At 43.7% G+C, this 16,625-nt stretch overlaps 1 protein-coding gene across 4 annotated transcripts in view; it reads right to left on the bottom strand.

Moving 5' to 3' along the window:
- LOC126529101 (ubiquitin domain-containing protein UBFD1-like) overlaps positions 1-16,625 on the bottom strand; it is a 63,477-nt gene that overhangs the window by 3,986 nt on the left and 42,866 nt on the right. For 3 of the 4 annotated variants that reach the window (XM_072289870.1, XM_050176703.3, XM_055069619.2), the window contains 6 exons: positions 13,140-13,298; positions 10,868-11,065; positions 7,881-7,916; positions 6,215-6,361; positions 5,169-5,197; positions 3,608-3,673 (listed from right to left, as the gene is read on the bottom strand). In XM_072289870.1, the coding sequence (XP_072145971.1) occupies positions 3,608-3,673; positions 5,169-5,197; positions 6,215-6,361; positions 7,881-7,916; positions 10,868-11,065; positions 13,140-13,298 (635 nt within the window). The remainder of the gene's footprint in view (positions 1-3,607; positions 3,674-5,168; positions 5,198-6,214; positions 6,362-7,880; positions 7,917-10,867; positions 11,066-13,139; positions 13,299-16,625) is intronic. The other variant, XM_055069618.2, reaches the window with a different exon arrangement.

Genomic DNA, 16,625 nt, shown 5'->3' on the forward strand with positions numbered 1-16,625 from the left:
TGTGCAGCACTACACACACATCATGCTATATGTAGCAAGAGTTAGTCCTGTCAAAAGGTTTGCGCGTATGCTGCTTCATTGTCACTTTTCATAGAAATCACATGCCAAGATGTTACGTGCCAATACCATGATCTGATTATAAGGCACGACGTAGTGGGAGGCTACGGATTAATTTTAACCAGCTGCGGTTCTTTAATGTGCACCCAGTGCACAGTACACGAGCACCCTTGCAGTCCAGCTGCATTCCAATGCGGCAGCCATGGCCGGGATCGAACCCGCAACCTTTAGCTCAGCAACGCAATCACTTTTAATGAAGATGCAGTTACTGTTTCAATATGACAGCAGCAGTGGTGGAACAGCCATTTCACCTTTCGGCACAGGCAAAAGGCAGATTTGGCACAGCAGCAAGCACTTTTGGTGTAGGGTCTATCGTATGTGTGCTTATGATATACCATGCAAATTTTAACTTATCTAGTCAATATGTTGTGGAGACAGGTTAGCACAAGGCTTACCCTGCAAGAGCGGTCAAGAAAGGACACGACACTCCTAGACGCCGCAACACACAAAGGGCGCTACGGCCGAGCTCGTCGATACCGCGCAGAGAAGGCACCTCAGACAGGTCAACAAATGCCTGTTTATTAACCCAGGATGCAACACAGTGCAACAGCCACGGCTTGTTTGCAAAGGCTCACCGCAAGACCGATCAGTATGCGCGCCTGCACTAAGCATGACATAACACAATATATTCATGTCGTGCCATGCACATTAGGGAGGCCACAAAGGTGTTGCAGCTGCAAGAAAAAAACTAGCGGCAGCACCACTATGCTTGCGCTAGACCCAAACAGGGTTTTGCGTTTGTGTTGACAGTTACTTCACCGTAGTAGTGCAGCAAGCCAAGCTCGACACAAAACCTTTGCATCAACAAACATGCCATTACCCATCAAAGTGGCCACTCTCGCCGTATACCACATTCGACCTAATCGGCTGATACGATTTTCAACTATGCACCACGTGCGATTCTGAATGCAGCGGCTCTTTTGCAAAGCCCCGCTGCTACCACCCGTAAACAACCAAAAAGTTTGACTTTAATCCTGGAATGTGACATCCCCTTTGGCAAACTCCATGGTACTGTGCATACAGTTTCTCACTATATAGTGAGACCCCCTATGGACGGGCCTCTGCTTCCTTCTATGATGATAGCATGCTGTTGGTTTTGATTTCAGTTTTGCTAGCTGCGAAGCATGTACGGAAGGAGGGATTCACTCTTATGAATGCTTCAGCATAGACTTGGAGCAACTTTCCGATAAAATGGCGTTTTGGCACAGCATGGCGCAACGACCCGCTATTGGCGCAGCTGTTCCACCACTGCAGCAGGTTGCGTCACATTTCCAGCGATTCAGATTTTAAACCACAGCACAAATTGTAGCAACTAGCAATCCTTAGCAGGTGAGGCAGTATTATAATTCTGCCCATATAACCCACACTGAGAATTTTAAGAATTGAAGAGCAAAGGCGGAGCTTGAGTTATGTGCAAACTTTACCATGAGGTGCGACTTCACAGCAGTGCAAATTTTGATTTACGGTTTGACTTCACGGCAACGCAGCTCACCTTGCCGTAAAGCTACAGCTTAATGCGAAATTTACACTGCCGTGAAGTCGCACCACAAGGTGAAATTCACATATGACTCGCAGATTTTTCTGGGGGATTTTGATTATTCAATTTTTTCGAGGATCCCTGCCAAGTATGAATAATTTTTCAGCCACTCTATATCACCCTATATTAGTGCAGGTACTTCAGTTCTTTTTTTTTTTTTTTTTTTTTTCGGGTGCCCCAACTTGCACCCTCACAGCACATATATCATGACCGCCTCATATACTACTAAAATACGGTGTGTGCTATCATTTGATCACTCCTTTGCATGAAGCGACTAACAAACTAGAACAAGTCCTCCTAGCGACTGCTACTTTCAAGCAAAAAATTATGAGAAGACTAATAATTAACAATAAATTGTAGTGATTTCACAAGAGCCATGCTGTCTACACAAATGTACATTCCAGAGCTTGACATTCCATTCACTTCCACATGCTCAGCTTGTGGCATATAGCCCAGTCTCAAAGGTTCAAGATAGGCACAGCCATATACTGGTAAAATGCATCACCACGTTTGTCATTACATGCGATCAGTGCAGTCAGAATTTTTCTCAAATGTAACCCTACCAATAAAACGAAAATGGGGAAGTGCATGTTACAAGCTCCGGTCTCGCCTGTGGACAATTCTTTTTATCAGTGTTGCCATTGTATCACTTTTGACTCTAGATTTAGTGGCTTTCTTGTCTGTATAGCAGTAAACTTTTCAACTTAGCAACCATCAACTTTTTTCAGCGATGTGACAGACCAATTTTGCCGACCTTTTAGTTACTTCGAAGGTAGGAAAGTTTATTCAGAAATAGGCTTCTAGAATGCACTTCATTAGTGAAAAGCTATATGTGAGTGGCCGAAATTGGCTGTATGATGCATAAGCTCAGTGACAATGATGAAGCAATGGTTGCTTTCATAGGGTTCACAGTATGTTCACAAAATATGTGTTTCTTCTTCCTCTTTTTTTTTTCTTCTATAAAGCTGGTTTGAATGGGTCTTAAAGGTTCGGGTTACCACTGGTGCTAAATATGTTCGAGTCGTGGAAATATGCAAACTTTATAGCGAAATTTATAATGCAGCAGGTGAATAATAATATAGATTGATTGTAGAAAGGTGTACGTCGTTTCCGCGAGCCTGAACACACTGCTTCCTCATCATATAGAAATCAGGGGTGCTATCGTGGACGTTGACAAACTCCGCCATGTCAAATTTGCCATCATGTCAGCTCTCATTGGCTCAAAATGCCATAATCACAAGAATTCGACAATACGGCACAATTTTACAATGTCCGCAAAGCACCCCAGTACTACAGAGAGCCCTCAGATAGACTAAGGGGCTGAAGCGGAGTATCTGACCTGCATAAAGGTCACGGAATGGTCATGACTGTGTTAACATATGCAACCTTGTGAGTCTTGCAGAGTTTTGTTGTCCTTTCAAGAGTGCGGCGAACTTGAAACTAAGGAATGATGTTGACCGTGCACTTCTACGTGCTGGAAAATCAGGTTGCCTGTGTTCTTTGCAATAGTGAGCGTTTGGAACTTCACAATATGAGGGTAAACACCAAATTTCATCTGTCATGATAGTAAAATAGTAAAGTAAAAGCTCCCTACACAAACTGCTAGTAAATGCACTGTTTATTCCTCTTACGTGGGTCCTAGACAAATGTGATGTTTCAGAAAATTATTTATGCCATGTTAGCGTATATTACAGCGCTCCAAAACACCTATGTAGCCCAAAATTTACTCATAAACTTTAGCATCAGTTTTAGCGACACTGCTGAAAGATTTAGCAAATATTTAGTGACTTGTTCATCTCACTTTAGCAAGATGCTTCAGAAATTATGACAGCACTGCTTTTCATCCACTGCAGGCCTAGACTTACGGCAAGTCGAGACAGTGTGGTGTTGAAGTGATCTCAAACACGCGACTTTAGCATGCCACGGGCAAACAAATGACTTCACTAGGCTCACTTTGACATTGCGGATTCCTGGGATGGCGTCTTCTGGAACCCCTTTATCAACTACTTTCTGGTGCAACTGCAAGAGAATAATGTAACAAAAACAGACAGTTGTTTCACAAAAAAAAGAATGGAAAGAGGCCAGGATTGCTATAATATAAGGATTCCCTTCATTCAATGGTTTTTTTTCTTTATCAGCCCCCATTCGTGACTGGCCGATATCAGTGATAACATGAACACACCACCATTCAGACCACCAACGAAACACAAAAAGGAATAGCAATGGAACAGGATCATTACATTATACCGGCCCACAGCAACAATGCAGATATTTCAAGGGACATTGATTGCAAACATTAATTCAGTTTAGACCGGTAAAGTATTCTTTAACAACTGTGCCTCACTAATTATGTGTAACAGGGTTAATCACTGGTGGGGAAAATAAATGCCAGACTTTCTATTCTTGACTTCATGCAGAAACCTCAGTGCTGGTAGGTAAGTGTGATGTCACATACTTCAAAGTACTACAGTTTCCAGACTACAGTCCGCACCCAGTGTAATTTCTGCAGGGGGCCAGCTTGGTCTTTAAATAAAAGTTTTTTTTAGGTAGTTTGCACCCACCGTACAGTCCGCAATGTTGAACTCCAACTAGAAATAAGTTTTTTTAGCTTTTCTGCAACCAGCATAAAGTGGGCAGGCAAAAAAAAAACCTAGCTTCTTATTAGGCTTGCATATAGGAGTCAATTCTAAAACCCAACAAAATCACTCTCGTAAGGCTTTCAGAACAAAACGAGTTGGGCAAGTTGGATTCAACTAATGGCTCCTCAATGTCCTCATTGTTTTCAGAATTCAGCATCTCTGTTGAAGCAGTTTTAGTCCGGCTTTTGCGAAACCATCGCACAGTGACGAGCATTGCAGAGCTTGCTTCGCTATGCAATTTAGTGCGGCGCAGGCGCAGACTGGCCTTGTTTTCTTCAAACATGTTTTCAATGTTAAAAAATAACATCACGTGTAGTTTGCACCCCTCGAAGTTTTACCTTTTAGACAGTCCAAAGACTGTAGTCCAGATAATAAAATATATTCGCATCTTCAAGCTGCGTTGGCGCAAAGAAATATAACATTATTAAGACTTTCTAGGCTGAGTCTTTCATTCCTTTAGAAAGTGGCATAGTCCTTCGCTAGTGATAAACAGTTAACGAAACCCTAGTAAGCGTTTTCAAAACTTATGATGTCACGGAGAGTCGTCGTGGTAACTTCGGGGTGGCCTTTGGCACCTGTCTGTTTTCGCATCTCTTCTCACTTGCCTCATTTTTCGTTCTGATCTTGCTACCGCAAAACCATAATTTACTGATCTACCTTAACCCAATATTCCTCTGTATTGTCTCTTTAAAAATGGTATTTCCTGTTACTGCTCGAGAAGCAGCGGTGTTTATGAAAAACAACTGAATGACTGAAGCAACTTAAAAGCATAACAATCGTTGAGTGAACGGATATACAGTGCCCTTGTTAAACATCCTTACTCCAAGAAGTTAAACGGGTGAGAAGCAATGGCTTCAGGAATGGGAGATACTCACTTTTTGTTTACTGATTGGCTCTTTAGTGGCTGAAAAGAAAAACGTAAATACATAAAAAGTTAGCAAACAGCACAAGCTTCAAAAGTTGGTGCTTATGCATAAAAAAGAAACATGAACAAAAAAAAAAAATCGTGCCACGTAACCTCCAACCCAAATTAACCTCCATGCTTGATAACAACGAGATTATTTCACAGGCACAAACATTTTGTGTTGTCGAACTATACATCGACGTCTAACTGATGACGATGATTGAAGTTTAGTGGCGCAAGGGCATCAAGGCCAAAGAGCGCCAGAACGTCTAACTATTCACAGTTTTGATCATAAACAGTGCAAAACAACAAATGGTCAGGAAAAAAACATGGTCACAAGATTGGCTAAATGCATTGCTTTGAGAACTGCTGATACCAACAAAGATACGCATAGTTGCAATCTATCACCGAATGCATAACTTCAGCAGTAACCTGTTAAAACAAACACGCATTCACATACAAAAGAAATCTTAAATTGGAAAGTTTCGCTAGGACAAAGCAATGACATTGATAGCAATACTCAACATTACACCCGAGTTTGTTGCCCCCTGTTCATACAATACACAGGGTGACACGTTGGCACGACGCAGCACCCAAAGTAACTACAGCTGCACAGTAATAACACTGCCCCAACAACCATCAGGGAGGCAACGGGCATGGATGGTGCACGAGTTGCCATTTGACAGAAAACCATCGGTGTTCGTAGCTTCAAACTTACTGCCCGCTCAGACTACCAGTGCATGCACCACAGTATGGTACACACATATCTGCAAAGCCGGAACGCTAGTGCTTGCGCACACAACGCTTGTGCCGATGGCAAAAGGCAGAACACCCCTTCCATTTTCACAGCAGAATGCGGTGTGCATCTATCGCATCTCCGGAAAGTTTCTAACCCTCCACGCGCACGCACCATCGACTCTAACAGCATGGCAGCGGCGGTGCCAACGACACGAACGCACCCTTCCGTGAGTTCGAGCAACTGCTATCCCAATAAAATGCCAAACAAGAAAACCGCACCCTGTGGCGTGTCGTCCTTGAGCTGCTCAGGCGTGGGGACTTCTAGGTTGAGCACATCGTCGAGGGTGGAGCCGACCAGCATGAGCTTGGCGTTGGCAGACAGATTCAACTCCACCAGACTCTTGTTGTCATCTGGTTTGGGAGCCCCTGCAGATGCGCACACATGGAAGGCAACATGCTTCAATGCCACAACTCAAGAGTGAAAAAACATAGAGTGCATGCATGACTTAGCATCCAGTGCGTGGCGAGTACAGTGGAATCTCGTTAATTCGAACTTCCGGTAACTGAGGTACTCGCCCTTGTACAATTATTTTATGCAGTATGCTCGTGGTATACAATGATTCCGCATGTTTCACAATAAAACTGCATTAAACTCGCTGCTTCTGGATTATCTCTGTACACAACAACAGCTAGTGTGCTGTGCTAATAAATACGTATATACCAGAAGCAAAGTGGTATAGATATATAAAGACCATTGTCAATTACAACAATCGGATGGGTGGATGTCTCATTTTCCCTTCATTACTTCTCTCCACCTTGCGGGCTTCTGCGGAACTATTACGTCAAGCCTTGCCTTCGCTTCTAGTTGTTGACCAATTTGATTTCGCCCTGCCATCTGCTAGCCACCTGGTTAGCTCAGATGGTAGACCGGCTGCCCCGGAAAGGCGGTGGTCCCGGGTTCGGGTCCTAGACCAGGACGAATTTTTTTCTTCAGCTGCGAGGCTTTTTCTTTCAAGGAACCTGTATGGGTTTCCTTTGTAGCAATTGCTACGAACGGGTCGATGTCTAATTTACCCTTAATTAACAATATATTATATGTAAAACATTGTAAGCAAGCTTTCGTGCACATCAAATGTGTCCCAATCAAGGAGAAGCTCCTGCTAGCAGCACTAATGAAGGCCAAGCAAAAGGTGTTTTCCGAAAGCTTGAACGGTGCAAGGAACAACAGGTGGCACCAGCTCATGCCCCGACGTCTCCTTTACAATTCTGATCTGATCTGGTCGCAAGTGGGCTTCTTCTAAGACGATGTCTGAAGAATGGACTAGCGAAATTTCACACGCTGTCGATTGTAACATAAGAGGCAAGATTTCATTATTTCAGAAAAAGAAAATAAGGTGAAACTGCAACTGATGTGTACTAAGTGTGAAGTTTCACTGTGCGTAGAGTTATCATCCTAGTTCCTCATAATTAGAATGCCTAAGCCGACTGCAGGACAAAGACCACTTTAAGTAGTAATGACCAGTTATCACACTAGGAGACAAGCCTATTGTATCCTAATTCTGCAAGCATTCTAACCTTATTACTCTACCTAACCTTTTCACACTTTTGACATCATTTCTCTACCATTGGCATCATCCTGCAACCTTTCAGACACCGCCAGTAATTGACTTTACAAATTTATCTCCCCTAGAATATCATGTACTTACATAACATAGTTCATTATCACTCCATTATCTGCTTTTAAGTTAGTAGACTTTATCTCAATTTCGGCCACAGCTTCAACTACTTGCAAAATGTATCAGTTTAAATGCTTTTCTTTAGCAGGATGTCAGTAAGCTAGGACTTCCTAAACAATTCGCCAGCATCCTAAATGGCAAGGCTGTCTCGAAATCTTGCAAGACCCAATGGGACAAATGACAGCTGAGCATTAGATAGCAGCACCCACCTTTGTAGATCAGCTTTTGCATCGCTGGCGGAACTCCTACAAGACAGAAGAAACAAATTAATTGTACAAATGTGACTGAACAAACTGTGTTCTCACAGGCCCACTAAAGGCAAGTGTGAACACATCCCGGAGTGACAGATTGGTGCTCCAGAAAGTCTAAAATACCAATTTTATAGAGAACAAGCTTTTGCAAGTTATGGGGGGCCCTGTAGTGAGGCATACATTCTGCCCTCATAACTCTCGCATGCCCTAATGCTCATCTTCCCCACACAACATGCACGCGAAGGCAGTAGCCAGGGTCGTAGGAGCACAGCTGTAACAAGAGAAGGCAGGAGTCTTCCTATGCTAGCGCCACCCGATGGCAACTATGGGGACTCTCTCCTCACGTATCGTGACATTCATCTTTCCCCCATGGCATACAAGCTCTGGCGGTGAACCCACTATTGAAGTTGCATATATACAAGAGATGGCACGAGCGCTTGCATGCTAGCACCAATTGATGGCGCAGATGGCTTAGAGGTAACCGGATGTTGCTTCCTCGTCTTTGGCTAAGAAATGTAGACACACACACTGACCATGTACTCTCTTCAGGATAATCTTGCTGAAAGCTTCCCATCTGGCACTGGAGCGTGACACGGCAAGGACAAACACGATCGCTTGGACGACGGTAATCTGACAAACTTCCTCGAATACTTACATAGTATTGAGGAACTAGGCTTTGCAAGTCACCTAGCTGGCATTACCGAATCACAAGACCAACAACACTCCCTTTGCATTTGTTTACACTCCTACATGTTGCGTCCATCATTCCAAAGCTAATCAACCCCACAAGAAAGCATAATGATGTAAACATGGGACAGGATTGGTGCCACTCTTTGTAAACATACGGCACCAGCTCCCAATCGCGTCTGTGTACTATTTATAAGCCAGAAGTAGCAGCGATGGCACCACAATGTGGCATGCATGGCAGAATGCATCACTATACTAAACAGAAACAGGGTGTGGCTAGTGAAACCATGGTTCCACACTCATGTCAATTTCAGGCATTCTTTCTTTTTTTCCTGTAAGGTAGTGTAAGCTCTAATCCGGAAAATATGGTAACTGCAGAAGTTGCTCGTAAACGGCAGTATGCAAATGCAACCTCCAAGATAAATACATGGCTATAAGCTAATTGTAAATTTTCTGTGAACTTGTGTGAAACTAAAGCATCCCCTCACCCAATATCCATGGCACTTGGCAAGCTCTGTACTTTTATTACAACAAAAGCAGGCACAGAAGCAACCTAGTGAATATGAAATGCAACAAAAGAGGAAATTGTGAAATTCAGAATTCAAGTTTAGTTTTCAGGTAACGACTAGTAATGCATGTGGTGTGTGTGATAGGCTATGGTGGTGTAATGGATGCCAAACAGAACACCCACAAGAAGGCGACAGACAACGGCGCTACTCGCAACTGAGAGATTTTTACCACACAAATACATACAGTTGAACCTCGCAATGATGAAATTGGCAGGAACGCAAAAAAACTTGCTTTTGCAAAAATTTCGTTGTAGCGAAATGGAACAGCACAAATCGCTAATGAATCGCAGAAGGATACTTTACTGTCAAAGTTCTGTTCGCCTACTTTGTCAAGCTTTGCTCAAGGATATATAACCCCATTGCCAACAGTACAAAGTGCGCCACATGCGTCGATCAGCAGTGGCAAGGGGTTTCGCTAGGAAACCCCTTGCCAGAGTACTGCTCCACTGCCGTGGAGCAGTACTCTCGGTCAATTGCTTTCAGAAATGTGAACACTTTTGCGAGATATTGCGTAACCCGGCACCGGACACAGAGCAACAGCACTCCATGCACTCAACAGCATTTCTCCAGAGCACGCTGTTGCCCGTAGGCACCGACACGTCTGGTGCCGAGCACGAAAGTGATTGTATCTCGTATACCCGAAGGCAGTCGAACAATATTATGGCCCCTTGGAGCAAATCTACGTCTGGCGACGAATCCACACACGATGCCTGTTGGGAGGCACCAAAACCAATCTTCTTGAAGCAAGGGATGCATATTCCTGGACGATCACTAAATCACAGCCCGATGTGTGGCACTCCATGGTGTGACCGCCATCTGAAGCGCCATAAACAATTCCACATCGGTGGGACGTGTATTTGCTTGTTTTTTCAGCATTTTTCTCACCGAGATTCACATTACGCACTGCACTACATGTGCAAGAACCATCGCCACATGTTGGTAGCAACATGCGTGCTGCTTCAAGAGGGCGATCAACAAACAAGGTGGCGACTATGATGCGTTTCCAGCGCATGCGATCGCTTTTGCCGCTTGGGTGTTCTTGTAAACAAAAACGGCGGCACCCACGCATGTGTACTATGGTGGTATTTTACGCAATTTTAGTGTAAAGCTACCGCATTTGAGCACATTTTGGCGCCCGCTAGCCTTGCGCGAGTAGGTAACACGAGGGGTTATGTTCCGGCAAATTTCGTTGATGATGCAGGATTGTAGTACAGCGACATTTCGTTACCGAGAAGTACAATATGCATTGAATCTTATGGGCATTCGCCAGGTATAGAAAAATATTTCATTGTCACGGGGTTTCGTTATCATGGGTTTCAACCGTAGATGAAAATGGGCTTTACACTCAACATAACCAGGCAAGGAATGACAGAGGAGGAGAAGAAAGAAACACCAGTCATGTGCCTTAGCTCCTGTGCACAACCTGGCTCTCCGGGGTATGCACAAGTCACCGGCTGCACCAGCACCATTTCAACCAAAAGGTTCGGTCCTGCGTAAGGGCTGCACCACGTCAAAATTGTGGAAATAAAGTTTGCCACCATTCATGCACTGTCACACAGCCATCACATACTTCTCGCAGCACATCACACAATCCCAACGTTGCCATCGTTTATCACTTGTACCAACGACGCAAAGACCCATGCGCCTCTTTGTTATCGCCGCCCTTCAAGGCAGGCAGCACGATCTCACCGGTGAGCTTTTGTATTTCCTCCTTGAGCTTGGCCATCTTGGCTGAGAGTGCCACCTTGACGTCGTACCGCCGCTTGTTGTACATCACGACCAGCGGCACGGCAATCTCCTCCTCCCCGCCATCCTCCTTGCCATCTTCCTCTTGTAACGACTGCTGCTTGCTGGCCACCAAGCTCTCAGCATCACCATCCTCTGCAACTACAACAACACACTCTCTCTTAGCAAACCTACCCAGCATGCAACGAGCACCACATTCAAAGGCCAAATGCAGCTAAACCTTGCATCATTTTAAAACGATTGCGATAACGATAGCAGACCTGCCAACCCTAGAATTCTAAATGCTCGACAGCAGAAGCCAGAAGGTACTACTAAAATTGGTAAAAAAATAACAAAAATTATTTGGCTATCAGTATGTTGACTGGCAGAAACCTGGAGGCTTACGAAAAGGGTTCTGCTTAAATTGAGGACGCAACAAGCTATGGAAAGAAGAATGATGGGTGTAACGTTAAGGGATAAGAAAAGAGCACATTGGGTGAGGGGAACAAACACGAGTTAATGACATCTTAGTTGAAATCAAGAAAAAGAAATGGGCATGGGCAGGACATGTAATGAGGAGGGAAGATAACCGATGGTCATTAAGGGTCACGGACTGGATTCCAAGGGAAGGGAAGCGTAGCAGGGGGCAGCAGAAAATTAGGTGGGCGGATGACATTAAGAAGTTTGCAGGGACAACATGGCCACAATTAGTACATGACCGGGGTTGTTGGAGAAGTATGGGAGAGGCCTTTGCCCTGCAGCGGGCGTAACCAGGCTGATGATGATGTTGTTGACTGTTTATTAAAGATTTGTTAAGCTTCAAAAGCATTAGAGGCATCCAAGTTTTGTGCGCCACACTTACGGGCAACATACATTCCTGGAATTCTTGTGAACAATTTTCAGAGGAAACAAAGGGGAAGCTAGGAAGGCAAAGTGCACACTTGACAGTGCTCTCGAGAAACAGTCGTGCGGACTTACATTAACATAGACAAAATGCACCGACTAAGTGTTAAATCTAATACTACTCCAGTCAGATGGGCAAATTTCATGTAATTCGCAGGCCTGTCACACAAAGGTTTCGTGACACTTGCTGTGGAGTGCACTTTCCAGCGAGTGTGTTAGATGAACTCACTTCACTGCACAGAAGTGTGTAGCTAGGATTGGAGAGATTCAAGGATAAGTAAACGACTGCTCAATGCGGAGTCATCGCTAATCCTAAGGCCACTTTTTTTGAGTGTGGGACTTAAAATGTTACAAGCATTCCTGTAACATAAGCCAAAGTAGGCTTGAAACATTTGTTTCTGGCATCCATGAAACCATCCATGGATTCGGCCATTTTGACTGCCAGGATTTTGGATGTTTTTCTTCATTGTACTAGCTCAAAACGAAGTGACATGTCAACAAGATTATACTATTTCTATTTTTTTTTCTTTTCTTTCATTGCGAAGGTTCATGTAAAAAAGCATTTCTTTTTTCTCCAATATAACTGAGCAACCGTTTTCCGAATGACTCCTCGTTTCGTCATCTAGCACCTCGCCGCCAAAGTGTCACTCAGTGAGGTCAAGTGTACTTGCTCAAAGTGTCACTAATGGGCTACATAATTTTGATTTCTTTCACTTTGCTCTTCCGAGCTTTGGCAAATGCGAGACTTGTCACAGGCAGCAAAGCTGTGCCAATTCAGTACCTGCTCCTAGAAAACAGGGCATAAAGCGCTGTCAAACTGTAGAATCATACCATACTTGCCACCATAACATGTGTGCGGAAGCTCGGCCTTCGTAGCTTTTCCACCATTGCACCAGAACGTTGTTTATGAGACAGTAGTGTGGATTGTGTGGATTAGAGAGCAAATGGGAGAAGACAATGTTCAAGTTGACATTAAGAGGAAGAAAGGGAACTAGGTAGGCAATGCAAAGCGTAGGGCAGATACCTGGTGGTCTATGGGTTACAGAATGGCTGCCAAGGAAAGGGAAGCACAGCAGAAGAGGACAACAGAGAATCAGGTGGTGTGATTAAATCTGAAAATTTACAAGCACAGCTTTGAATCAGCTAGCTCAAGAACAGGGGTATTTGGACATGGCTGAGAGACGCCTTGGTCCTGCAGTGGACACGCACCAGCTGATGATGATGGTGGTACTACTACTAGTACTACTACTATGGCTACTACTAACTATGGCTGCTTCTACTCTTGAATGGACAATTTATTTTTCCCCTTAGACTGTAGGGAATGCTCACTCACCCTGGAGTGTGGGTGCACCATTCTGACTGTTCTCCTCGCAGCTTGTCTTAGGAATTTTCGCTTCTGTCTCCCCGCTTTCCCTGTCGACTGTCTGTTGCTGCTGCTGCTGGTTACTGCTTCCATTGCTGCTGCTGTTGTTGCGCTGACCAGCCATGGCAGCTGCGTGAGCAAGCACACAGTTCTACTGAACAGTCACCCACCTCATTGGCACTAAGGTCGCGGGTTCAACTCCGAAGTGCGGTGGCCCCATTGTGATGGAGGCAAAACGCAAAGATGCTTTGCTTGTGCACTCAGAACCCCAGCTGGTCAAAATTAATTTGGAGCCTTCCACTATGGCTCCTTAATGAACCACTGTGCAAAATGCCATTCGTCCCCATTTCATGTTTCCATTTACCCCATTTCAGAGGCAAAATGGAAGAATGCAGCTTGCGTGCTTAGATTTGGGTGCACATTAAGGAACTGCAGGTGGTCAAAATTGACCCGGAACCTATTACTATGGCACACCTAGTCGATCATATCATGGATCTGGTCCGAAAAACCCCAGAATGTAACTCATTTTAGTTTTTATGATGTTGAACCCAACTATTACTTAACCAAGAAGAATTTCAACTCAGTTCATCATGATAGGAGGAAGAGAAAAACATTCTTTAAACGCTAACTGCAGCGAAAGTTTGGACCACGTACAAAAAGCCCAGTTCCAAATAGCATAGACAGAGAGCAGCCTTTGCACAAAATTTTATGTTTGGAATGCAAATGTATGTGTTGCGAAAAGCTCGCAGAAACAGAGACTTCTGATTCAAAAGAAAAAAATTACACGAATGGCGCCGTTATTGGCATTTGCCAGAAATGATGCAGAACCCCAAACAATGAGGGCCAGCGCGACAACTGAGCATGACCTCTGGGAGTTTGCTGGCTTTGATCACTCAAACGGAAAGCTGCAGGGCTGCGTAGTAAATCTTTCATGCAAGGCTTTAAAGCAAAGGCTGGTGAAAGAAAACTGATTGGCAAGGTCAAGGTTAAATGCATATGCAGACAGAAGGTCATGGATCTGACATGCCAATTACAAAAATGTTGATTCACCAAACACAATTTGACTAGGAGAAGAGTTCACACCACAGTGCAGGGCCATTCTAAGGGATCACTCACACCAATGACTTGAGGAGGTCGCCAGCTCAACCTGTGACCAAATTGGTCACAAAGCGACCAGTTGCAAATGGTCGCTTTTCTCGAAACAGTAATTGTGTTGGGTCAGTCCCTCACTGCTTGATTTTTCAGTCGCACGACCACAGTCGTGAAGCATCTGAACCAAGCAGATGGGCAGGAGCAAGACGTTCGTATATGTCTGTATGAATCGCAAGACATTTCGGCGTGGTGAAGGGCCAGTCACACATGCCAGTGTGAACACCAGTCGCCATTGAGTCACCTTTTGGTCACCAGTCGTCCGACCTCCTCAAGTCACTGGTGTGAATGAGCACTAAGGCATGAAAGCTGTGCACGGAGGCCAAACCACCAATGCAGCACCTGTCGCATCACATGACTACACGAGTGTTACCTGCTCTGCAATATTAAGCTCTTCTGTAATGTGAGGTGCTCTGCCTAACAATTCAGCTTGCAATATGAAGTGCAATAAACCATGCCTTCAGTTTACACGCAACTAAATGCATTGACGAACTACACTTTCCTATAGACGTGCATAACCAGAGTACTACTCTTCAAGCAATCCTTACATAAGGTGTTTGCAATTATCTTAAGATATTCAAGCTGATGGCATTCCTGGCACTATAGCCCTGACAAGCCTTATTAATAAAGCACAGGGGGAAAAAAAGCTACATGGAACACCAATGAATTTCGTGCCATATTCTAAGGTTGCATCTCAAAACTGGCACTTGTCTCGGTGCTTGTAGTAACTGCTTAGAGTTTGCATTTTGCTATTACAGTCAGAACCTCAAGGCACCAGAGAAATATGTTCAGATTAACAGGAGTTCCATTTACTTAGAGAGATGTGCAGAGGTGTTAGACATGTTAACCCTTTAAGGTGCTGAGTACATAACTATGTACGACAAGGTTAGTGCATCAAGAGCAAAAGCATTGGTGAAAGTAACAATATTTAAAATTTGTCACATACATCTTGAAACACTTCTATTTGGAATTGTGCTGCAAGTCTGAATAATGTGCATGTTTTAGTAAAATGAGTGGCCAGGTAGGGGTGGGAAGGCTGGGTGCTTTTGCTCAATATGAGTCATATGCAAGGGGTTTACTTCTTTCATTGTTTTCCACAATGCATTACTTTAGGCATAATTTCCAAGTGGCTAGATAGGTGCGCTTCAAGTCAGCTAGACACGAGATAGTCGACGGGCTCATATCCATCGTTACTGCAGCGAGATTTTGCATGGAGTCCACATTTTGCAAACTTGACAAAACTCACTAAGGAATTGAAAATTCTTTGTCTATTCTGCAGCTGTATGCTTTTAATGATTGTGACGATGCAAGAAATGCGGTGAAAGTAAGATTTCATTCTACAGAAATAATTGGCGCCTGAAAGGGTTAAAAGCAAAGAAGTGAATGTAGCAAGTAGTTTTTCCCATGGTTTGGATGTGGTGCGAGACTTCTGGATGGACTAGGCTTTGCCAGTTTTGATTTAGAGGAGGCACCAACAACGTATCAATATAGTAATGTCACTGTTACTGCTCGATTCGGTGGCTGAATTAGCATGAGGATGTGCTGGTGGAGTCCAAATTATCAAACAGCGTGCTGTAAGGTGTCCAAAATTTTGGTCATTCTTATTCCGGCCGTCTATAGGGCACGTGGCACACAATGCTGCCAAGGTGCCTGGACTTCACATTATTAATTTATTAATTAATATCCCTTAATTAACCACCAAGTTTTTACTTGCTTGAATCTTTGCCACTGCTTTTAAAGGATGGCTCTCTGCATAGACATCAGGTGTGACAAAATAAAAATCGGAGATTTTAGCTTTTTCTGAAAAAAGAAAATACTTTGAAATTTGCTTCTGTTGTTCCGTTCACTGAGAGTTCAGAAAATGTTTCTTCCATTTCGTGACAGTTCTTTTGCATTATCTAAATACAAAGTCAACCAACACAGAGGCTGTTGTTCCATTTAACTATTTTTCATGAGCCGAAATTCTACTGCATAACATGTCCCAACCATAATTACATGCCCCACTATGGAATTATTCAGGGCATTAATTGATTTGCTCCCTGCCACATTAAATAATGTGGTTCATTGGTCAAGTAATGTCGGTGTCAAACCTCAAAGCTGGTAACAGATTAACTGTGCGAGAAAGAGAGCAAGGAAAAATAAAACAACAGATCTTGTTTCTTTTCTAGTCCTGCTTGTATGTTTTACCTGCAATTCCTATATCTGGATTTCTGTGCTTTCTTTTTTAACTACACATATCATCCTAGAAAAAAATAAGATTTGTCGGAAATCAATAATTGTCCTGTCATTCTTTTTTTTGTACTTATC

Source organism: Dermacentor andersoni, chromosome 8, assembly GCF_023375885.2.
Source record: "Dermacentor andersoni chromosome 8, qqDerAnde1_hic_scaffold, whole genome shotgun sequence".
Taxonomy (NCBI): domain Eukaryota; kingdom Metazoa; phylum Arthropoda; class Arachnida; order Ixodida; family Ixodidae; genus Dermacentor; species Dermacentor andersoni.